Source organism: Pristis pectinata, chromosome 30, assembly GCF_009764475.1.
Source record: "Pristis pectinata isolate sPriPec2 chromosome 30, sPriPec2.1.pri, whole genome shotgun sequence".
Classification (NCBI taxonomy): Eukaryota; Metazoa; Chordata; class Chondrichthyes; order Rhinopristiformes; family Pristidae; genus Pristis; species Pristis pectinata.
This window is the reverse complement of record NC_067434.1, coordinates 6,286,920-6,310,808: the sequence shown is the minus strand read 5'-3', so window position 1 is coordinate 6,310,808 and position 23,889 is coordinate 6,286,920. Positions and strand designations below refer to the sequence as shown.

The window sequence follows — 23,889 nt, the reverse complement described above, 5'->3', positions numbered from 1 at the left end:
CCTCCAAACAACTACTTATGCATATAGAAATAATTCTCAAATCTTACAATTCTGGTGGGAAGTGTGGCTGATTGGGAACACACATGGGAAACTGGATTTGTGCATGTCGGAATATCGGGCACCTATTTTCAGGGTGTGAGGTTCATTGTCAACAGCATGCAATCAAAAATTTACTCCCAACCAGCCTGACATTGAAGCATAGAGTCATGGAACCAGTAGTACAAAAGGAGAGCAAATGACCCATTGTGTCTGTGCCAGGTCTAACCCATCCTCCATCACTTCCTTCCCATTGCCCTGGGAATTTGCTCCCTTATATAATTCCCTTTCTCTAATACTCATTGTAACTCACCCTGTATAGTTCAAACTAAACACTGCTGATTCAGAGCCAGCATATCCAGGGTTTGCCAAGGCATGCAACAAATGAGCGGAACCCATTTAGAATCTTTAACACTAATCTCGCAGCCCTTCTCAACTGAGAATCTCATTAAATTCTGACACATAGTTAACTGTATCAGCTGTGGCCCGAGGTGGTGAAATCTGATTCCCTAATTACAAGGTTGTTTGTTTAAGCCCCACTCTAGGGACCTGATGTAAATCCCATCCGGATGCATCACAGCTTGCTCTGCTCAAGACCACAAGAAATTGCAGAGAGTTGTGAACGCAGCCCAGTTCATCACACAAACCCTCCATGGACTCTGTCTACACTTCCCACTGCCTCGGGAAAGCAGCCAACATAATCAAGGATGACTCTCACCCTGATTATTCGCTCTTCTCCCTGCCCCTCCTGTCAGGTAGAAGATACAAAAGCTTGAAAGCACGTACCACCAGGCTCAAGGACAGCTATTATTCCGCTATCAACGGACCTCTTGTATGTAAAGATGAATACTTGATCTCCCAATCTACCTCGTCGTGGCCCTCACACTTTATCTGTCTACCTGCACTGCACTTTCTCTGCAACGCTACATTCTGCATTCTGTTTCCTGTTTACTACCTCAATGTACTTACGTCTGGATAGCATGAAAAAAAGTTTTTCGCTGTATCTCGGTATCTGTGACAATAAACCAATCCAATCATTAAGACTATCTGAGATAAGATAACATATCTTTATTGGTCATATGTACATCGAAACACACAGTGAAATGCATCTTTTGCGTAGAGTGTTCTGGGGGCAGCCCACAAGTGTCGCCACGCTTCTGGTGCCAACATAGCATGCCCACAACTTCCTAACCCGTACGTCTTTGGAATGTGGGAGGAAACTGGAGCACCCGGAGGAAACCCACGCAGACACGGGGAGAACATACAAACTCCTTACAGACAGCGGCCGGAATTGAACCTGGGTCGCTGGAACTGTAAAGCGTTACGCTAACCGCTGCACTACACTATCTAAAGACCAGGGTGGGTCTCAGAGTGATTTCACAGTCTCCGTCCCTTGACCAAAATGGTTGGTGTCATTGCTGATTGCAGGAGCTCGCTGTGCAGCAGTTGTGTGCAACTCTTCCTGCTTTTCTGCAGTGAAACACTTCAAAAGTATTACATCATCTGTGAGGCACTTTGGCGTGTCATGGAAGGTGCTATGTAAATGCAACTTTCTAAGAGCGGCTTTTAATCATTTGGGATTCTAATGATAGCCAAGTGTATTGGCTGCACTGTGTGATTCCCGTGTCACAGTGGGGTTTCATGGCGATGCAGGGTTTAATGATTGGTGGATTAAAGCTGAACGTACTGTGCTAATTTTTGTGCTTCCTCAGTGAGACGGCAATGTAAGTGCAACCCCTTCATTAGCCACCTTCTCATTGAACAAGACCAGTCATGCAACTTAATACATTATAAGCTTAAAATGTATGTAATTACCATGTAACTCTATTCACTGAATCGGCCTATGCAGCTGAAAGGCTTCCTGGTTACTGGTAATGTGAAGCCCTCCTGCATGTTTAATTAGTTCTAATTGCATCTCCACTTGCAAGGCTGACACCTCCTAAAGGCCAAATGTATTGTATGTGGTACATTGTGGCAGCTTATCACATGCCAGCAAGGTGCCTTTAGCATTTGTTCACAGTGCAGAAGATCAGAGTGTCTGTCGACATAGTTGTGTTGCCGTGAATTGGAGGCAGATGGGATGTGGGGCTGGCACGGATGTACCACATGAGGGTCACACGGTTTGTGTTGGGAATGGTATTTTGTCGACTCCTTATGAATATTGCCTCTCTGATAGTGAATCCTATATAAGTCCGTGCAGCCTGCGCTTGCCTTGCTGGGAGATGAGGTGTGGATGCTGAGCAGGACGTCCCTTGGTGGACCTTATTTTTTCCCTCTTGGTCTCCAGGCTCCTTCATCCCTCGTGCTCCAGGGCTCCTTTCTGCTCTTCCTCTGTGGTTGTCGAGTGGCTAAATGATATTGGTAATTGGTTTATGAATGTCAGTGTACCGAGGTACAGTGAAAAACTTTGTTTTGCATGCCATCCATACAGATCATTCACCATGTAACTACATCGAGGTAGTACAAGGGAGAAGCAATAACAGAATGCAGAATATAATGTTACAGAGAAAGTGCAGTGCAGGCAGACAATAAAGTGCAAGGTAGATTTTGAGGTCAAGAGTCCGTATTATCATAGGTCCGTTCAATAGTCTTATAACAGCGGGATAGAAGCTGTTCATGAGCCTGCTGGTACGTGCTTTCAGGCTTTTGTATCTTCTTCCCAATGAGAGGGGAGAGAAGAGAGAATGTCCGGGGAGGGTGGGGTCTTTGATTATGTTGGCTGTTTTACTGAGGCAGCAAGAAGTGCAGACAGAGTCCATGGAGGGGAGGCTGGTTTCTGTGATGTGCTGGGCTGTGTCCACAACACTCTGCAGTTTCCTGAAGTCTCAGGCAGAGCAGTTGCCGTCCCAAGCCGTGACACATCTGGATAGGATGCTTTCTATGGTGCATCTATAAGGTTGGTAATTGTATCTGCGCTCAACTGCTGTGGTTGGAGTGCACATGGGTATAAGGAGCTGGTGAAGTAGAGGGTAGACTTTTTTTACCCAGGGTCCATCCATCTGGGCAGCGCCGGCTATTGAGCAGATCCAGCAGTGCAGAGTTCCTCAGGGTGGAGGAGTTGTCGTCTTCCTGGAAACGAGGTCATCACCAGGAAGATTTTCTCTTTGTGATTCACATGACCTGTACATTGAAGGACTGAAAACCTGTCCTGCTGGTGTAAAGGATTGGGTTATTAATGGGAGTCGTGATGGACACATGAGTGCAGTCAATAGCTGCCTACACTCATGGGAAGTCAGCAGTGCTGCCAAATACCAGTGCCTGAGATGACTCTGCTTCTCAATCTTTTCCTTTGCAGGACTCCACTTAAACACCGGAGATGTTTTACATCCCCAAGTTGTCATAACTACACAATACGATATTTTACCCCTTTATGGGCTTTATTCTGTAAATAAAGAAACTGATTTAAAGAAGTCATGTTGTACTCATGGGGAATCAGTTAGCCTGTCAAGTAAAAGTAATCAAATTAATACTTCTTTGCTGTGAACTCATTTTCCATCTTTGCAAATCAGGTCACAACCACAAAATTGGGAACTGCTTCTTAAAGTATGAGAACAAACAGAATTCAGAGCAAAATCAAAATAAGTGAGTGGTTATGTCATCAGGAATATGCAATATGGGGGGTAATTATGCACAGATATGGGTATAAAGTTAATGCATCATTGTACGATGGGAGAAGTTAATCAATCCTGTTGGCCCACGGTGGGTCTATGTGTTGCTGGGTAGTGCACCTTGGAGATGTGATGGTGGCGGGCTTAGGGGTGAGAGTTAGGGGCAAGTTTGCCTTGTAGGGGATGTCATTTCGTCTGTAGCATGCAGGATATTGAGTCCTGGTAAAAGTGCTATTAACCTCCAAGATCTCTGAGCTCCACTGATTCTGGGCAATGGCTTACTTTTCAACTTGATTGCACCACCAGCAGTTACTTCAGCTGCCAAGTCCCCAAGCTCTGGAACTCCCTTCCTAAACCATCCAGTTTCTCTACTTCTCCTTCCTTCCTTTAAAATGTGGCCCAGCCCATTCTGACCAAGCTTGTGGGGTGTGAGAGAGAGCAGGTTACAGAGAAATGTGGAGGAATGGGACTGCTCTAAGAGCCAGTATAGACTGGTGGGCTGAATGGCCTTCTATGTTGTAAGGAGAAAATATAAGAAATCTGCCCTCTAGTATTTCCTGACGCTCCTTGTCATCTCTCCATGTATAACAATTCTCGTCCGAAGCATATTTGATGCTTCTTACTTCGTGGAAGGTGCATTGATGGACGTATATTGTTGTCGAGGAACCCCCTCTGTGTATGAAGGAATACAGGAGCTTGGTCCATATGGATGTGGCTACTTACAGCCTTTACATTTAACATTCAATGAGGCTTTTTTCCAAAATAATGCCCAATATGGGTAGATGTACCTTTGGAACAAGAACACAGAGTCTGAAACTCCTGCATGGTCGACCTTGTTTCCAGTTGTTTTCTGTGTTGTAGTAAATGGGCTGGATTCCTAACCCTCTTTCCCCTCCCCTCAGCACCTCTGCTTGACTCTTTAAGATTAATCCACCTTACTACCAATCAGGTATTGTCCACTGGCTTTCAGACAAATCACTGTACAGACCTTGTGATCAAGACGTCTCTTATTCCTCATCAGGTAAATTGTGTGTGCACAGCCATTGGAAGTCAGCCACTAATTGGATGTGTAAAGTTGCCTGCACTTGGACGACGTTAGCTAATGTTTGGGACCACTTCTGCGGTTTGCAGGCTTGGGAAATAGACTGCAGAGCAGACTCAGATCATCAGTAAATAAATTCTCTAATCTAATACCGTTATTGCAAAGTATAATGAAGCAGGACCATGCAGCATTCAGTAATATACATGTCTAATGAGTAAAAGGAAAGAACAGCATCACTGGTTCGGCCCCACCCATTCCATTAGATCTCCAGTGTATATCTGGCTTAATGTGTCTCTCCCCAGAAACCAGTATATAAATTGTTAGCCTAATCATCCCCGCACAACTCGTGTTGCAGTTAGCTCCATGATCTGCCCTGCTGTATCTTGATCTTCCCTCATCTGTGCAAGCTGCAACTTTATCTTCATAGCTTAACTCCATGCCTAATTTTGTATATCAGTATTCCTAAAGCTGTATTACTTTACCTGTTTGCTAAAGACCCCATGACCTGCTTGTAAACATGACAGCTCCTAGTACTACCCTTGACATACAGTCAATTTTTGTCTGAAGTACCTTGGGATATTTTATGATTTTAGTGACACTATATAACTGTTGCTGCTGATTTATATAAAAAGACATGCGCGCACGCGCGCACACACACACACACACACACACACACACTACACATGCATATGTGCACCCTCACACATGCACCCACACACAGTTCTCTCTGTGCCGTAAACCACTGATCATCCATGTGCTCAGTGAAGTAACTGGAGATGTTACAAGCTTCAAGAGTGAGTTGGTGCGCTGTTAGAATGATTAATATACCAGCAGCGCCCTTTTCCTTCCATAATTGTCTTGGAGCACTTTGGTACAATTGGGTGGCTTGATGAGCCATTTTGGAGGTCTATTAAAAGTCAAATGCATTATGTCACATTTGGCCCAGACTAACATAGACTTGATGGACCAAATAGCTTTCTTTCGCTTAAGAAAATGTAAAATATATGAAATCCAAAAGTACAGAGTGGATATTGAATTTGTACAAGGTCTTGTCTCAGCTATATTGTATGAAGTTTTGAGCACTGCTTTATAAGGAAGCAATGGAGGAGGATATTGCCATATGAGGGCCTTAATTATAGAGATGAGAAGGTTAAGTCAGATCTGACAGAGAACCATAAAATTAAGAATGGTTATAAAAAGATAAATAATGAAAGATTGTAGCTGTAGATTGATGAGATGATAACCACTAGTTAGTAAAGAGAAAGCTTTAAACCTTAACAGGGAACAGCTAGAACATAGAATTATCTGTCACCAGCAATTGTTGAAGCAGCCAAGGTTTGGGAGGTTATCCTATGTTAAATGTGTTAAGCACATGGTATAGTAACGTTAACTGCTACAGGTGACACAGGACACAGCTAGTAGAGCTGCTGCCTCCCAGCTCCAGTGCCCTGAGTTCAATCCTGACCTCCAGTGCTATCTGTGTGGAATTTGCATATCCTTTGTGTGACCCATTGGGTTTCTCACGGGTGCTTCAGTTTCCTCCCACATTCCAAAGAAGTGCTGGTTGTAGGTTAATTGGCTGCCCTAGTGCGTAGATGAGTCATAAACTTGCTTTAATCGAGTCTGAATGCTAAAGCTGACCACAGCCATAGAGAGATATAGCACAGAAACAGGTCCTTCGGCCCATCAAGTGCATGCTGACCATCAAGTACCCACACCATTCCTACACGAATCTCATTTTGTTCTCCCCACGTTCCCATCAACTCTCCCCAGCTACCACAGTTCACACGCACACTAGGGGCAACTTACAGTGGCCAATTAACCTACCAACCCACACATGTGGGAGGAAACCAGAGCACCCAGAAGAAACCTCCAGGATCACAGGGAGAAGATGCAAATTCCACACAGACAGCATGGGGGCCCATGATCTTGGGTAAAATGTGCAGGAATGTGACTTATTCTTTACGTCCCAGAAGTGGTGGGACTGGTGGCCATGGGATTATAGGATGGAAGGGATGGCTCCATTGGGCAGGACAATGGAGCCTGGTGCATTGGGAGAGGTAGGTGAGCTCTGGAGGAAGCTGCGTTTGTCGACTGAATGTGGGATCAAACAAAATGGTGAAGGAAGGGGAAAGAATAGAAAGTCAACAAACAAAGGTATTGGGTTTTGAATTGATTGGTTTTCTGAAAAGTTCTTTTGTTTTGCTGTCTGGTCACATGGTTTATAAGCAGTGCCAGTCCCAACATGCCCATGTAAGTAAAGACATCTCAGTGCTTCCCATAACTTCAAGCTTCTTTAAGAAACTTAAGTTCTTTATGTACCGGTTATCTTGCACAGACTTACCATATTGTGCCCGGCTTATTGCCTTCAACAATGAGAGACGTAACACACAAGAATGGTGTGGGTTGCAAGGTGATGGGTACCACCCAATACTTTTGGATCTAATGTTCCTTTTGGACAGCCTCTCAGCTTCAGTGACCCAGTTTGCTGAATTTGACCCTGGCTGAACCCAGTGCACTCACAGAGGAAGGGCAGTGAGAAATCTGATGCACCTGAATCAGTTTAGAAGTGGGCGTCAGAGTGACACAGCCTCCCAGCTCCAGCGACCTGGGTTCAGTCCTGACCTCCGGTGCTGTCTGTGTGGAGTTTGCATGTTCTCCCTGTGACCATGTGGGTTTTCTCAGGGTACTCCGGTTTCCTCCCACACCCCAAAGACATGCAGGTTGGTAGGTTAATTGACAGCTGTAAATTGGCCCTATGTGTAGGTGAGTGGTAGGATCCGTGGAGAGTTGACAAGAATATGAAGAGAATAAAATGACCTTTGTGTAGGTACGTGCTTGCTGGTCAGTACGGACTTGATGGGCTGAAGGGCATGTTTCCTTGTGGTAAGACTCTATGACTCTGTATGGTGAACCTGCCTGACTGTTCCAATGAAACGTCTGCAATGTAAGGAGGAGATATTCAACCAGCAACAACAACAAAACCACATTTATATATGTACTAAAATTCTTCCAAAATACTTCATGGGTCTGAAGGCAGAATCCAGCAGTTTATGGAAAATTTGCATTGGTAACAAAACTTAAAACAGATCTTCACAGAGTAAAGTGTGAGACAAATGAAGTATCTAACATTATAGCACACCTCTCCTTTTCGCTAAGGGGAAGCTGCTGGCATAGTAAACTTTAATAATAGGTAACTTGAGCCCACAATGAAAAATCAAGCACATTCAACCTTCGACCTTTAGTTTTAAGGCCTGGTTTAGTGATGCTTTTGGTTTAGGGAGGGGAGATTCCAGAGAATGCCAGGTGCTGTTCAAAGGAACCAGCAGCCTGAACATCAGCTTCTGATCACCACACAGTGACACGCTGCAGAGGACATTTAGTGCTGGTGGGATTTGGTTTCATGCACAAACCATCGACCAATGCTCTTTCCTGGCTTCACACAAACAACAACTTACATTTATATAGTGCTTTCAATACTGTAAGGTATCCAAAGGATTATTGACACAGCATTACAAGTGGTAGTAGGACAAGTGACCAAAATTTGGTTGGCGGTATATTTTAAAGAATTATTTAAAGAGAGTTGAAATGAGGAGTGTTAGTGAGTGTCAGGTGTTTCAGAGCTCTGGGCACAGGCAGGTGAAGGGACAGTTACCACCGGTCCAGTAATGAAAATGAAGAGTGCAACCACAATTGGACGAACATAAATCTTGGAAGACTCGGGAAGATAAATGGGACAGAGACGTGAGAGGCTGAGGCAGGGATTACTCCACTGAGTGAGGGCTGATACCTTGTCCGAGTTCTAACATGTCTGACTGGGCACCAATGTCGGTCTGTGAGTATGTGGTGACCGGTGTGCTGGGCAATTGCATGTAAGTGGGTTCCTAGGTGAGTCACCAATGACCTAACTGCTCACACCTCCACCTCACACCTTCCACCAACCTCAATGAAACAATGCCAGCCTGAGTCATTGGAAGCAATGAACTAATTGTGCTGAACTCCCAGTTGTTTCATTTGGTGTTATAATGCATCGAGGTTCCTGGAGGTGCCAGTGTTTGGGGGTTGTGGAGGTGGGGATGATGGGTTGGGATTGTAAACCATCGTCAACAAAATATGTGGGGATGGTAGAATGTACAAGTGACAGTCAGAGTAATCATCACAATTAAATTTAAAAGCTGCTAATTTTAGTGATTGCCAATTTCACTGTTGCAAGTTGCTGTCAACTTTACTGAAAGGATGCTTCATAGAACATAGAACAGTACAACACAGGAACAGGCCCTTCGGCCCACAATGTTGTGCTGAACTAATTAACTAAACTAGTCCCTCTGCCTGCCCTGCACAAGTCCATATCCTTCCATTTTATGCATATTCATATGTCTATCTAAAGGTCTCTTAAACACCTCTATCGTATCTGCCTCTACCACTGCCCCTGGCAGCACATTCCAGGTACCCATCACTCTCTGTATTTTAAACAAAAAAAATTTGCCCCACACATCTCCTTTGAACTTACCCCCTCTCACCTTAAATGCAGGTCCTCTAGAATTAGACATTTCAACCCTGGGGAAAAGATACCGGCTATCTATCTATGCCCCTTATAAACTTCTATCAGATCTCCCCTCAGCCTCCGCTGCTCCAGAGAAAACAACCCAAGTTCGTCCAACCTCTCCTTATAGCTCGTATCCTCTAATCCAGGCAGCGTCCTGATAAACCTCTTCTGCATCTTTGAAATAGCTTCTACTGCTAGAAGAAATACTTCCATTTATAAAGGCTATTCTTACTTCAGTTGAGGACCTTTGATGTTTGGTCACTTCAAAATCACAGTAGCCTTTTAGGGTCCACATGCTGCTGTTGTTGAAGAGTAAATATTGGCCAAGGAGCAGGGAGAGTGTTGCCCACTTCTCTATCAATAGTTTTTGGGAATATCTTACTTCCATCAGTAGGGTCTCAGTTTAACATAACATCCAGGGGACTGCAGCTGGGGCAATAGAATACATTCTCTGGAATTGCACTGCAGTCTAAACCTTGCATGCAGGCCTGACCACCCCAGTCATGGCTAATGCTCCAGTGCAGTACCAAGTGAACACTGCACTGTTTCAGACATCTTTCACATGGGGTCTTATTCCAGGCACCACCAGCTCTCCCAGGTGGATGCAAACCTCTATGGCACTATTTGAAAACTAGCCAGAGTTAGTTGTACCCCTGGTGTCCTGGCCAATATACATCAATCAGTGAACACTTCTACAAAATAATTATCTGGCCACGATCACATTGCTGTTTGTGGGAGCTTGCTGTGCACAAAATAGCTGCTGTGTTTCTGACATGACAGCAGTGACAACACTTCAAAAATATTTAATTGGCTGCAAATCACTTTGGGACAGTGTGAAAAACATAATATAAATGCAAGTTTTTCTTGCAGGAACATTTGACTGTCTGGAATGGGATCCAAAGCCACAGTTTGATTTAGGAAAACATGTGGCACCCATTCAGTCATCACCAGATCTGTTAATTTGCCTCTGCATTAACTAGAGCAGTAAAACGGCTTTTTTAAAATCGCCACAGATGGTTGCAGACTGGCCAACTGCACCCAAAGAGTTATCAAAGGTGCTCGAATAATGCAAATGATTAACATGTGTGACCAGGCCATTGATAGATCGACCAGATGTCTCAAGCATGTTCATTAGAGTAGAGCTTGCATTTAAGTAAAGCTCAAATAAAGTTCCTCTGTTTCTCCATCTGAGTCCTCAAAAGGTAATAATTTACGTGTCATTTACCAACCAGTTCCAGTTATCCCCTGGCCATACAGAAGTACTGGCTTCAATAAGAATACTTTCCATTTCTAAGAAACTCTGTAACCAGAGGAGACCAGATGACCACTCTTTCTGAGAACTGTTCATAACCCTGCTTTTAGGAAGACCTCCAAACTATTGCACTTGAAGGAATTCAACTGATGTACTTGTTCATTCAACCTTGATAGGATCTTGTTTAAAACTGCTGTATTATTGGACATGTCAACAGACATGTTGGACTATGCAAGCTGGTTTGATATTTTCTCTGATACGAAAATGCCTTGAGTGGAACTGATGTTAATTGTTCTCAAGAGCAGGGATTTAGTAGGGGCATTGAAAATCCCAAAGGGCTTCAATGGAATAAATAAGGAGAAGCTGTTTCCACCAACAGGAGAATCAGCAACTGGGGATAAAGGCTTAATCAGCAAAGAGGTGAGAAGAGAGGAATGTTCAGGAATGTGTTGCTTGAAAGGGTGGTGGAGGCAGAGTCAATAATGAGAATATAGAACATTACAGCACAGTACAGGCCTTTCGGCCCACGATGTTGTGCCAACATTTTATCCTGCTGTAAGATCTATCTAACCCTTCCCTCCCACATAGCCCTCCATTTTTCTGTCATTCATGTGGTTTTAGCTTTAAGAGGGAATTAAATGGATACTTTCATGGGATAATATTACACTTATAGAGGGAGAGAGAGAACACGGCAGATTAGATCGCACAAAGATGCAGCAGAATACGGCTGAAAGGCCTGCCTCCTGAAGTCAAGGTAAGTAGTGGGAATTGAAAACTGACTGACCTAGGTTTGTTCGTATCCATTAGTGATCTAATGAAAGTTTCCTCTTTTGTTTAGTGAATCAAACTCGGATAAATGTGCCCAGGCAGCACAATAAAACCCCTGATAAAGAAAGAAGCTGCATTTCCATAGCACTTTTCACAAACACAGGATGTGCCGAAGTGTTTCACAGACAGAGAGCTGCGTTCACTGGCGCAGCTTGGGAGGTGGGTGGATGGAAAAGCAGACAGATCGATAATGAATCAATGATTAACGACAGGCACGCAGCTGACACATTGATGACTAACGAATCAAAAATGTATGTATTAGGTTGCCGATTTATTTACTTCAGGAAGTTTATTTGCATTTATGTATGAGAACAAAGTGTTTACAAAAACACACAAGCAATCCGAGTGCATGGAATGCCATGCAGAACATTGCACAGGCATTGTGCAGGCATTGTACACATTACAGGGGCATTGAACACATGGTCATGCTGAGTAATTGCGTAGCTACTTTTGAACCATCGTGAAATTGGGCTGCATGGTGTCCACTGGTCGGGTGCTGCATGTGTATGTTTGGCTGTTATTCCAAGCATGATGTGTCCGCACTCACTTCACCGTGTCTTGGTTTGATTGAAAAGAGAGTGAAAGGAGCAGGGGGGAAGGGTGGGGTCTCCAGCAGCAGGTCCAGCCCACCCAGAGCCTTCAGAGAGCCCTTCTCCATACAGTTCAAAGAGGAACATGTTTGAGATGGCTCCAGTTCTACAGGAAGCATTGAGGATTTTCTTTCCGACTTGTTCGTCTTTGTTTCGGAATGTGGGCACTGTTGGCATGAGCAGCATTGATAGACCTTGAGATAAGGCACATACTGAAGGAACGGCTACAGTTGCGGGGCAGGGCCGGAACAACATTGCTGTGAAGTTGATGGGGAATTTCTAGGTTAAATCAGGCCGGTACAGGGCAAGAACAATACCATGTAATTTGCAGCACATCACTGTGTTAGTGAGGTCGTAGAGATGATCAATTCTAGCAATGCTGAATTCATCCTATTCTACACCGGAGAGCAACGAGTCATACCTCCACATGGAGTGTGTGGTACTGCAGTTTCCCAGTGGTGCACTGGCTTGTTGACTGCACTTACATTGCAATGAAGGCACCTCATTTCAATCCCAAGATATTCCACAACAGTAAGGATTTCATTCCATAATGTTCGATTGTTCTGGGCTAGTTCTGGGCAAATAGAATGGAAGAACTTATAAAATCTCAATCACAAAAGGTAGGCAAGTTGTCAGTACGCGATACCCTGTACTCAAGGGCTTTAGAGCAAATGCTGCAAAGATGGCGGAACCATTGGTTAAAGTTATCCAAAACTCAGTGAATTCCGAAAGGTTACCTTTGGTTGGAAAACAGCAAATGTGGCTCTTGTTCACGAAAGAAGTGATGGTGAAGGCAGGAAACTATAGGTCAGTTAGTTTAACGTTTATTGCTGGCAAGATGCTAGACACCATAATCAAACAGTAGTTAATCACTTGAGAAAGCTTTAATGTAATCAAACCGAGTCAGCATGGTTTCATGAAAGGTAAATCATGTTGGACAAATTTTCTTGAGTTCTTTGAGGATGTAACAGAGTGAACAAGGGGCTACCTGTAGATGTGGTGTATTTAGATTTCCAAAAGGCATTTCACACAGTGCCACATAAGAGGTTAGTGCACAATCTGAGAACTCATGAGGCAGAAAACTGATTATCATATAGAAAGCAAACAGTTGGAATAAATGGGTCTCTTTCAGGATGTAACTGGCAGAGTACATCAGGACTTCGCTCTCAATTATTTATAAATTGGAGGAAATGAAATGTAAGGTATCCAGGTTTGCCAATGACATTAGGATAGGTGGGAGAGCATGTTGAGATGAGAGCATTGTGATTCTACAACGGGACACAGTGAAAGCTTGGCAAATGAAGTTTAATGTGGGGTAAGTGTGAGGTCATGCACTTTGGTGAAGGGAATCAAAAGGCAGATTATTGTCTAAATGGAGAGAGACTGCAAATGAGTGAAGTTCAGAGGGATTGAGGTGTTCTAGTGCATGAATCACAAAAACAGCAAGTAGTTAAGAAGGCAAACAGCATATTGGCCTTTATTACAAAGGCATTTAGAAATAGGGAAGTATGTTACAGTTGTACAGAGTGTTGATGAGGTCACGCCTGGAGTACAGCGCACAGATTTGGTCCCCTTACCTAAGAAAGGATATAGTAGCATTGGAGGCAGTCCATTGGAGATTCACCGGGCTAATTCCTGAGATGAGAGGGTTGTCCTAAACAGTTTGGGTCTGTATTTGGAGTTTAGAAGAATGAAGGGTGATCTTATAAGATCCGAAGGGGGTTTAACAGGATGTAACTATCTTCCGTTTCTTGAGACCCTCCAACGTGAGATGTTTCCACATGTTGGAAAGACAAGGAATGGAAGAGAGTTACAAAATAAAGGTCTGATAATTTAAAACAGAGGTATATAGAAATTTCTTCTCTCAGAGGGGAGGGAGTCTTTGGAATCCTCTGCCTCCAAGGGCTATGGAGACCAGGTTATTAGAAGTACTTAAAATGGATTTTTGAAAGATCAGGGAATTGAGGCTGTGGAGAACCAGCACAGAAGAGGAGTTGAGGCCTGGGCCAGGTCAGCCATGACCACGTTGAATAGGCTTGAGGGGCCAAGTGGCCTACTCCCGCTCCTATTTCCTTGTGTTCCTGTGCACACCCTGAGGATCACAATGGCCACCTCCGTTCTCCATCTCTGAGCCACCACACCAGCCCAAAGGCCATGTGGAGACCACCTGGTTTCTAGCTTGATACATTCAGCACGCTACCTGCAGCCTGATTAAGAAGGCCTCAATATCTGCAAGCAACTTTCCTACTACCTGGAGCACTCTGGAGTCTGATGAAGAATGGGTTTCCACATTTGTGGCTTATGTTGCATACTCCATGATGGGACAATAATGAGGTCTTAGTCCCTGCCAGCAGCAGTAGAGGAGCAGTAGGAGGTGAGTTGATACATGTTGTCTATGAAGTAAATTGATGGAACAGACGAGAGGAACTGAATACCCTCTTACTCCTCCGAGCCAAAACACTCAGTGCTAAAGAGTCAGGCTGTCGTATTCCCAACAGAGGAAATTAAAATCCCAAAGTCCCACATTTTGCTATTGACGAAGCTGTGTAACTCATTGAAGATCTGACGCTTCTCAAACTGCATTGGGCTACTTCCTTTTTTTCATATATTCATTCAAAGGATGTGGGCTACGCAGGCTGAGCCAGCATTTAATTGCCCGTACCTAGTTGCCCTTGAGAAGGTGGTGGTGAGCTGCCTTCTTGCACCACTGTAGTCCTTGAGGTGTGGGTGTCCCCACAGTGCTGTTAGGGAGGGAGTTCCAAACTCATGGGGCATTTTGAAAAGTGCTTTCATTTATAAATCTCTGCCTCTTTATGCTGTTCTGTTGTGGATGGGAACAGGGGCTGAAAACTGGACAACCGGGTAGAGTAGCTCTTTAGAGTACCATGAAAAGGGATGCCCTCCCCTTTTCCCAACCACATGAAGCAATGGTTGAGAATATGAAAGATGTTAGACAAAAAATGCTTCCTTTACAGGATTTGTGATCCAAATTGATACAGAGCCAAAAGCAGGCAATATAAGCCTCCTTAAAATTGGTATCTGTTAGACTGTTGACTGGAGAAAATGGTTGAAGCTAAAACTGAAAGGACTTGGTTAGCATGGAAGCTAAGCTTTGAATGGATTGGTTGAAATTTATAAACAGAAATGTGAACATGAATGCTTGTCCTGCAATCTAGCCAGCAGTGTAGAATGGAAAGCTGATTGAATGGCAAAAACTGAACATAATATCTATGCATCTGCATTACCAAACTGTTCCTGAAGTGTTAGGTAGACCCAGTGCTCAATCTGAAGTTGATTCATTTCCCCCTACCCCTGCAGAGCTGGTGAGATTTAAATAAAGTACGCCCCTACATTCTTCCCATAATATGTAAAAACCTGGCAGAGAAGACGGAGCAGAGGTTAGGCACTGAGTAATGCGACAACTGATCCAGCTTTGATGGGATAGTAGGTAGAGAACCTTGCATCAAATCTAAAGGGGCTACATTGACCTGGAAGCTTCATGGTGGGCAGTGCAGAAGGAGCTTTGCTTCCCGTTGTACCTGTGATCTGAGCCATCACCTTGCTCAGTTGTTCCATCACATCACAACCTCAGAAGTCAGTAGGGCAACAAGGAAGGGTTAAAGACTCCCTGGGAGACAGTGAGTCACAATCACCTTATCCTAGTTTTGTTCCTTCCATTAACCTTGAGGAGGAGTGTACTATTGCAGTTGAGTTTCACTGAAATGCTTGTTTATACAAATGCCAGTCTGCCTCAGTGCTGCCACAGTTAAAACCCCAAGAGTTCTTCCTTTGAGACTGTGCTCTTTCACTTCTATATTAGTGGTAAGTACAGTGTGTTTCTCAATGCATGTCACTGTAAGCATGAGAAAAAATGCCTCCTTATTTAATAGCTCAAGTAACTTCTGCAGTGCTAAAAATGTCAAGCAGTGAAGCTGGGAGATAGCTGAACTAGGCAGGCAGTGGGAGATGGAGTCTCGATCCTCCAAGACTTCACTGCACATAAAGGCATGGCCAGAAACGTTACCTCATATAATGAAGAGAGTGCCAAAAAGAGGATGATGTCTGCTTCACATTTCCTCGAGATTCTTCTAGTCAATATCAAGAGTATAAACAACCAGATGGTGCTGACATTTTAATGTGAACAGGAGCACTTGCTGAAGTAAGACCATAAGATATAGGAACAGAATTAGGCCATTCAGCCCATTGAGTCTGCTCTACCATTTAATTATGGCTGATTTTTTTCAACCCCATTGTCCTGCCTTCTCCCCCTAACCATTAACCCCCTTACCAATCAAGAACCTATCAATCTCTGCCTTAAATACTTCCGATGACTTGGTATCCACAGCCCTCTGCGGCAACGAATTCCACAGATTCACCACCCACTGGCTGAAGAAATTCCTCCTCATCTCAGTTCTAAAGGGACGTCCCTTTATTCTGAGGCTGTGCCCTCGGATCCTAGTATCCTAGGCTCTCCTACAAACGATGCTGCACAGCAGACCCATGCTGACATCTGGGCCATGAAGAGCAATGGTTTATGTGCAGGACTTGTGTCGTGCACCCTGCAGTGTCACCAAACTAACTCACGTTGCTCGCTAACTGATGTCAACACTGTGCCTGTAGTGACCTCGGTATGTGGCCGCATCACTCACATAGGTAACCACTGTACATGTTTTGTCAGTTGCTCTTCGTAGCCACATTTTCACCTCAAATCTGACAGGCAACACATTGAAAACGTGCAACTCTGTGAGTTTGTAGCCCAAGTCATTGCAGTTGTGTTGTCTGCAAGCTCCACAGAACACTGAGGAGAACTCTCCTGCTGTCCCTCATTTACTGTGGTGGGACCTTCTGCGAGGGCAGGAAGGACTTTGGTTTAGAGTCTCACCTCCTGTACCCCGAGCACATCACAGTCTGGGTTCAAGCCTCTGTAGTTTGATTCAAAACTCACAATCTGCCAAGTTTGAGGTGAGTATGTTAAATCTGAATTACAGCGGGTGTACAATGGGGATGCCTCTGTAGTGTCGTCAGCTACAAAAGGAGCAGCCTGGGCCTCTGCAACCACAGACTCCAAACATCTGGCCAAGTTACAGCGGGAAGATTTTCTGTCAACATCGGCTGGGGTCTGATGACAGATATCCCTCACCTAGGCTGTCCCAGCACAGATATAACTATGTAAGAACATAAGAAATAGGAGCAGGAGTCGGCCATCTGGCCTGTGGAGCCTGCTCCACCATTCAATAAGATCATGGCTGATCCGGCTGTGGACTCAGATCCACCTACCTGCCTTTTCCCCATAACCCTTAATATTTCTCCTATGCAAAAATCTATCTAACTGTGTCTTATATATTTTTAATGAGGTAGCCTCTACTGCTTTCCTGGGAAGAGCGTTCCACAGACTCACTACTCTCTGGGAAAAGCAGTTCCTCCTCATCTCCGTCCTAAATCTATTCCGCCTGAATCTTGAGTCTATGTCCTCTAGTTCTAGTCTCACCTACCAGTGGAAACAACCTTCCTGCCTCTATCTTATCTATCCCTTTCATAATTTTATGTTTCTATAGGATCCCCTGAATTCCAGCGAGTATAGTCCCAGGCGACTCAATCTCTCCTCATAGGCTAACCCCCTTGTCTCTGGAATCAACCTGGTTAAACTCCTCTGCACTGCCTCCAAAGCCAGTATGTCTTTCCTCAAGTAAGGAGACCAGAAATACACACAGTACTACAGGTGCGGCCTCACCAGTACTCTGTACGGTTGCTGCATGACCTCCCTGCTCTTAAATTTAATCCCTCCGGCAATGAAGGCCAACGTTCCATTTGCCTTCTTGATAAACTGTTGCACCTGCAAACCAACCTTTTGCAATTCATGCACAAGCACTCCCAAGTCCCTCTGCACAACAGCATGCTGCAATCTTTCACCATTTAAGTAATAATCTGATCTTCTATTTTTCCTTCCAAAGTGTATGACCTTGCACTTACATTGTACTCCATCTGCCAGACCCTTGCCCACTCACTTAACCTATCTATATCTCTCTGCAGACTCTCCGCATCCTCTGCACAATTTGCTTTTCCACTCAATTTAGTGTCATCAGCAAACTTAGATACTCTGCACTTGGTCCCCTCTTCCAAATCGTTAACGTATATCGTGAACAGTTGCAGGCCCAGCACCGACCCCTGCGACACCCCGCTTACCACTGATTGCCAACCAGAGAAACACCCATTTATCCCAACTCTCTACCTTCTATTGGTAAACCAATCCTCGATCCATGCTAATACGTTACCCCCCAACTCCATGCATCCTTATCTTACAGATAAGTCTTTTATGCGGCACCTTAACGAACGACTTCTGGAAATTCAAGTATACAACACCACCTGTTCCCTTCTATCCACTGCGCTCATTATATCCTCAAAGAGTTCCAATACGTTTGTAAGACAGGACCTCCCCTTCCTGAATCCATGCTGTGTCTGCCTGATGGAACCACTTCTATCCAGATGTCTCTCTATTTCTTCCTTAATGATAGCTTCAAGCATTTTCCTGACTACAAACGTTAAGCTACCTGGCCTATAGTTACCTGCCTTTTGCCTACATCCTTCTTTAAACAGTGGCGTGACATTTGCTGTCCTCCAATCCGCCAGGACCTGCCCAGAGTCCAGAGAATTTTGGTACAGACAGAGGGGCCTTCCACCACATGGAGTCCAACTGGGCAGGAGAACTAATGCAGAACTCCCAGCTCGCAGCTGTAACTTGGAGTAGAGCAGGTTACTTGTAATCAATGGGAGAGCTTGGCTGCTGGGGGAAGGTAATTGGAAGCTATTATTTGATTGATTAATTTTGTTCAAATGTTTTGACTACTTCTTTTAAGTGTGTTAGTCTTTCAACCTTTTTATTTTTTAAAAATATTTTTGTTTTTTTTAAGCAGGATCTGAGTGAGTTTGAATGTGAGTGTTGAAGGTGCAGTAACAAAGGTGGGGTCTCACCGGCTTTCAAAGCCGTTCTATCAGTGCACTGGGAGAGTCCTGGGATTGTGTGGGAGGGGCTCTGTCCCTGGACTGGGAGGGGCCGTGTCCCTGGGCTGGGAGGGGCCGTGTCCCTGGGCTGGGAGGCGCTCTGCCCTGGGCTGGGAGGGGCCGTGTCCCTGGGCTGGGAGGGGCTCTGTCCCTGGGCTGGGAGGGGCTCAGCCCTGGGCTGGCAAGAGTCTAGGCCTGGGTCGGCAGGAGCCTTGATCCTGGGATGGGAAGGGTCTGGCCCTGGGCTGGCAGAGCTCTGGCTCTGACCAGTCCTCACCATTGAGCTGGGTCATGTGGTCCCAGCAGATGCCAGTGCCCGGCACTGTCCCAATGAGCAAGTGATCTGCACTCCCGGGGCAACAAGACATCAGTCCCAACATCTGTTTGCAGAGTGTGGCTGTCTGAATAGACAGGATTTTTGCAGCTGGGATGATCAATGAGGAGAGATTCTGACTAGTGCGATATCATCCATGCAGGCAAAGGGGTCCATAGCTCAAAGCACGTATGATGTGCCCACTGCTGATGTTGGGGAGCCGGGCTGGTGGTGGACTGGTGATATCTGTGTGCTCTAGGGTCAGGAGAGGCTGGAGAGAAGTTGGACATTGGAGCTGGGAGGTGTTGAGGCAACGCCCAACTGCTCCGCTGTGTGAGAAGGATAACGAGATAATGATAATCATGTTGTTGCTTGGATGAGGCCTCGCCGTACCAATGTCACATTCTGCATGTTAGTGACTGGACCTTCGCTGGCTTGGCAGGACTTTGGGAAATCCTGAGGTCATGGAAAAAGACTCCAGTAATGAAAGTTCTTCCTCTCGTGTGGTGACACTGTTGACACTGGGTGAGAAGGGATGGCCAGGCATTTCAGTAAAATCTGAAGCAATTTTTAAAGACTGCAGGTTGTGTGTGGTGGTTGGAAACAGCATGTGGCCCATTGGCTGGGGAAGGGGGGAGGAGCATGGTGGGTGTTAATGGCTCAGGTGAGCTGCAGTCATCAGTGGAGTCAGGCTGGCATTTGGGATCAGTTCTGATCTGAGGCCACGGACTACTTGCAACGATTCTGTCCCAGTATCCAACTGGCCACATTGAACTTCTCCTAACTGTTCACCAGTTGCCCATTTTTTCCCCTTTCCCACCAATGGGGTCTTGAATCAACTGTCAACCTTCTAATAACCAATTGCCAGTTATTTAAGCCAGACTCTGGTTCCTAACCCTTTGCACTCCTTCCGCTTCCTCCAACCAGATTGAAAAGGCTCTTTAGCATTCAGTCCTCACTCCCCAGAACAGGTTACAGATCATACGTATCACATGGTGACTGCCCAGTGAACACTCCCCATAGTCAGTGCAAGTTCTGGTCTACTCTTTCCCTGTGGAAATGCACTCTGGCAAGTTTGGGCCAAGGGAGAGGTGGGAACTTGGACTGGGGAAAGGATGGAAAGCAAAATGGGCTGACTAGCTGAGTGGGTTTTATTGGGGATTGGCAATGAATTGTGCAAATGGGGGCCTACTTTGTCCCAAGCCCCATACCATAACTGGAACTTGTTACTTATTGACTCGTCGTTAGTCCTAATTGCACGTGTTCACAGAGACAGACCTATACCTATTGAACAGGTTCTATTATTCTAGATCTGCAGCACTTGCAGTTTGTTTGACCTGCATATTGCGCTGTTACCTCTGTGCCCTTAATGTGGTTTCAACTGCCCTGTTTTTATTTTGCCCTTGGGGTTTTCTTTTTTTGTGTTTAAACTGAAGTTAAGGACTCGTGTGTCTTCCTTAGTAACTGTAGATTGATCAGTGTTGATTGCTCCGGAGATTTTAGGAAAATATAATGACGAGCTTGATGTTTCTGTGGACAGCAAGTGATGTGAGAACAAGAACCAACTCCACCCAAGGCGGGGAGGAGTAGGTATCCCAGCGCATGGCTGTGGGCAACAAGAGGCTTACCTTAGGAGAGGCTATAAGGAGGCCACCTGACTCCTTGGAAATTAAAGGTCTAAATGGAGCCAGGGATTAGAGGGTAAAGGGTCGACAGATAGACAAAGTAAAAAGAGCAATGTAGAGTGACCAAGTTAATAATCAAAAAAAAAAGCAACAAAAACCCAGGGGTTCATTTCGAGAGGAAATGAATGAGAAAAAGAGAAAAATTGTGTTAAGTTTACATGGACCTTTGTTAAGGAATATTATATGTAGTTTTGAGGTCCCTGCAGCACAAAAACACTGAAAAAGGTGCAAAAGTCTTTGCAGGAATCATACGCAAACATGAAAACTGAGAGTTGGTGGGGTTTATCATTGGAGTTTCATTAGGACTGATAGGTCTCCAATGGTGGGGTAAAAGATCAGTGGGGCAGGTGCACATGTTCAGCGGGAGGAGGTATGGGACAATGCATAAGGTGCCTAGGATGGGTGAGATTGTGGAGATGTTTAAAAAGAATAGAATTTTTACTTGCAAGCGTGCAGTTACCGATTCTGACCTTCTGAATGTTGGTTTGTATTTTTCAGTCAATGTCAGTGAACACATGACAATGCTTTACTGTATTAAATGGCTACCTAAATGAAAGTTTGTTTTGTAGAGGTGGGACAAGTTGATGTGGTAGATCTACAAATGTTGCCAACCTTTCAGGACTGTCCTGCAGTCCCCAGGTACTGAAGGTTAAACTCTAGACCCTGCTGTGAGCAACACTGGGTGGGTGGTGGGCTGGGGGAGATCAGAAGGCAGTCAAAGGATTGCAGGTTTTCTGTTTTCCTTTGGCGGTACTGCCACTTATTTATAACATATTAGAAGGTAGTTTGACCGATGCTTAAGAATCGGGCATAAGATGAAGAAGTCCGTTATTCTCCGGTTGGCACCAGAAGATTCAGAGAATGTCTTGAGGGTGAGAGTGTCTTCAGGTGACAGGAGGGGAATGGTAGGTGGGGGGGGGGGGGGGGGGTCGACTGGAAAGGCTATTGGGCACAGGAGTGAGGGGCTGTCAGCAAGAGTGGGTCCTGTCAGGGGCACAGAAGAGGGGGTATTGGGAAGAGGGAGGGAGGGGTGAGTAACCACGGGAGCTGTTGGAGCAGGAGGGTGGGGCCATCAGATCAGGAAGAGGAGGGACTGGAGGCAGGAGGGAGGGGTAGGAGGGGGGCCATCAGAGCAGGAGGGAGGTGGCTGTTGGTGGAAGGAGGGACTGGAGGCACATCAGGGGCTGGAAGCAGGAGGGAGGGACTGGAAACAGGGAGGGGCTGTCGGAACAAGAGAGAGGGTATCGGAGCAGAAGGGGCCATCAGAGGGTGGGGGAGGGAGGGGCTGTCGGAGGGAGGGAGTGGGAGAGGCAGGAGGTCAGGATACTTAAACCTTCAGGAAGCCTCCATTGATGGGGGTAGCGGGGCAGGTTTTGTACGGGGAGAGCGGTGAGCCCATTAATAAACCTGCTTCTCTGTGTTGTCTTTGCAGCACAATTTGGTGTGACTGGGGAACAGGAGAAAGCTGATGTGACCGATGCCTTCACTGGCAGACTGGCCTCGCGCTGGCACGGGAGCAGGTTTTACAGAATCTCTGACGGACCACTGAGAACGGGCTTCAGTGCGTAGGGACCTCCCGTGCAGGATTGCATCAGCATTCCAGCCCCAAAGCCAGTAGCGATGAGAATGAGGAGCAAATATGCAATTATCCTATTTTTTGTTGTTGCTCTTGTGATCATTGAGAAAGAAAACAACATAATTTCAAGGTAAGCTGTCCCCTCTTACCCTAATCTACCTCTCCAGAACGGCTGAGTTAGTTGAAGAGAATAAGCTTGTATGGTCTGGCACAGACCACTTGATCTCGATGGTGCAGCTCTGGGCAATTAGCTCAATAGAGCTAGACCTAAATAATGGCAGTTATGTTAATTGATATTGGTTTATTATTGTCACTTGTACTGAGGTATAGTGAAAAACTTGTCTTGCATATCAATCGTACAGGTCAATTCATCACACAGTGCAGTTACATTGAGTTAGTACAGAGTGCATTGAGGTAGTACAGATAAAAACAATAACAGTACAGAGTAAAGTGTCACAGCTACAGAGCAAGTGCAGTGCAGGTAGGTAATAAGGTGCAAGATCACAACTAGGTAGATTGTGAGGTCAAGAGTCCATCTCATTGTATAAGGGAACCGTTTAATAGTCTTATCACAGTGGGATAGAAGCTGTCCTTGAGCCTGGTGGTACGTGCCCTCAGGGTCCTGTATCTTCTGCCTGATGGAAGAGGAGAGAAGAGAGAATGACCCTGGTGGGTGTGGTCTTTGCTTATGCTGGCTGCTTCACCAAGGCAGCAAGAGTCCATGGAGGGGAGGCTGGTTTCCATGAAACGCTGGGCTGTGTCGACAACTCTCTGCAGTTTCTTGTGGTCCTGGAGTTAAGATACAGATCATCCAATTAAATGACAACCCTACTCAAGTCGAGTCGAGCTTATTGTCATGTGCACAGGTACGGTGAGGTATAGGTACAATGTAAAACTTCCAGCAGCATCACAGGCACGTAGGTACAGACAGTACAAGGAATATAAATTATGCATAAAATTATACCATACAGAGAATAAAATAGACTGTGTAAAAGCAAGATCTTAGTACAAAAAAAAGGACAAAACTGCCATGGTAATACAAGTACTCATGGTAGTACTCAAGGGGCTGGATAGTCTCCCCTGTGTTTCTGTATTAATTTACAAGTAGACATTATACTGATTGCAGCCTACAAGGTAAGTCTGTCTCCTTTTAAATAGAATTCCCGATTTAAGTGAATGTAGATAAACAGTTTACATTTCCTTTCGCTTCAACAGGGTTGGGCTGAATTAAACTCATCAAAACATAAATGGTGCCAATAAACTTGAACTTGAGATCTTTTGATGAGTTTAGTTCACCCTAACCCTGCTGAAGTGAAAGAAACTGGAAATTGTTAATCTGCTACAAGTCCACTGAATCTTCGAGTTGCTTTTTTCCTTTATTAAATACCAGTGATTTCAAACTTTATCTCTTTTA

General features: G+C 45.1%; 1 protein-coding gene across 1 annotated transcript in view; it reads left to right on the top strand.

The window, feature by feature from the left end:
- The window catches only part of chst3a (carbohydrate (chondroitin 6) sulfotransferase 3a), a 74,386-nt gene that overhangs the window by 43,941 nt on the left and 6,556 nt on the right, over nucleotides 1–23,889 (top strand). The window contains exon 2 of the mRNA XM_052041572.1: nucleotides 22,332–22,605. Coding sequence (XP_051897532.1) covers nucleotides 22,520–22,605 — 86 coding nt within the window. The 5' untranslated portion in view covers nucleotides 22,332–22,519. The remainder of the gene's footprint in view (nucleotides 1–22,331; nucleotides 22,606–23,889) is intronic.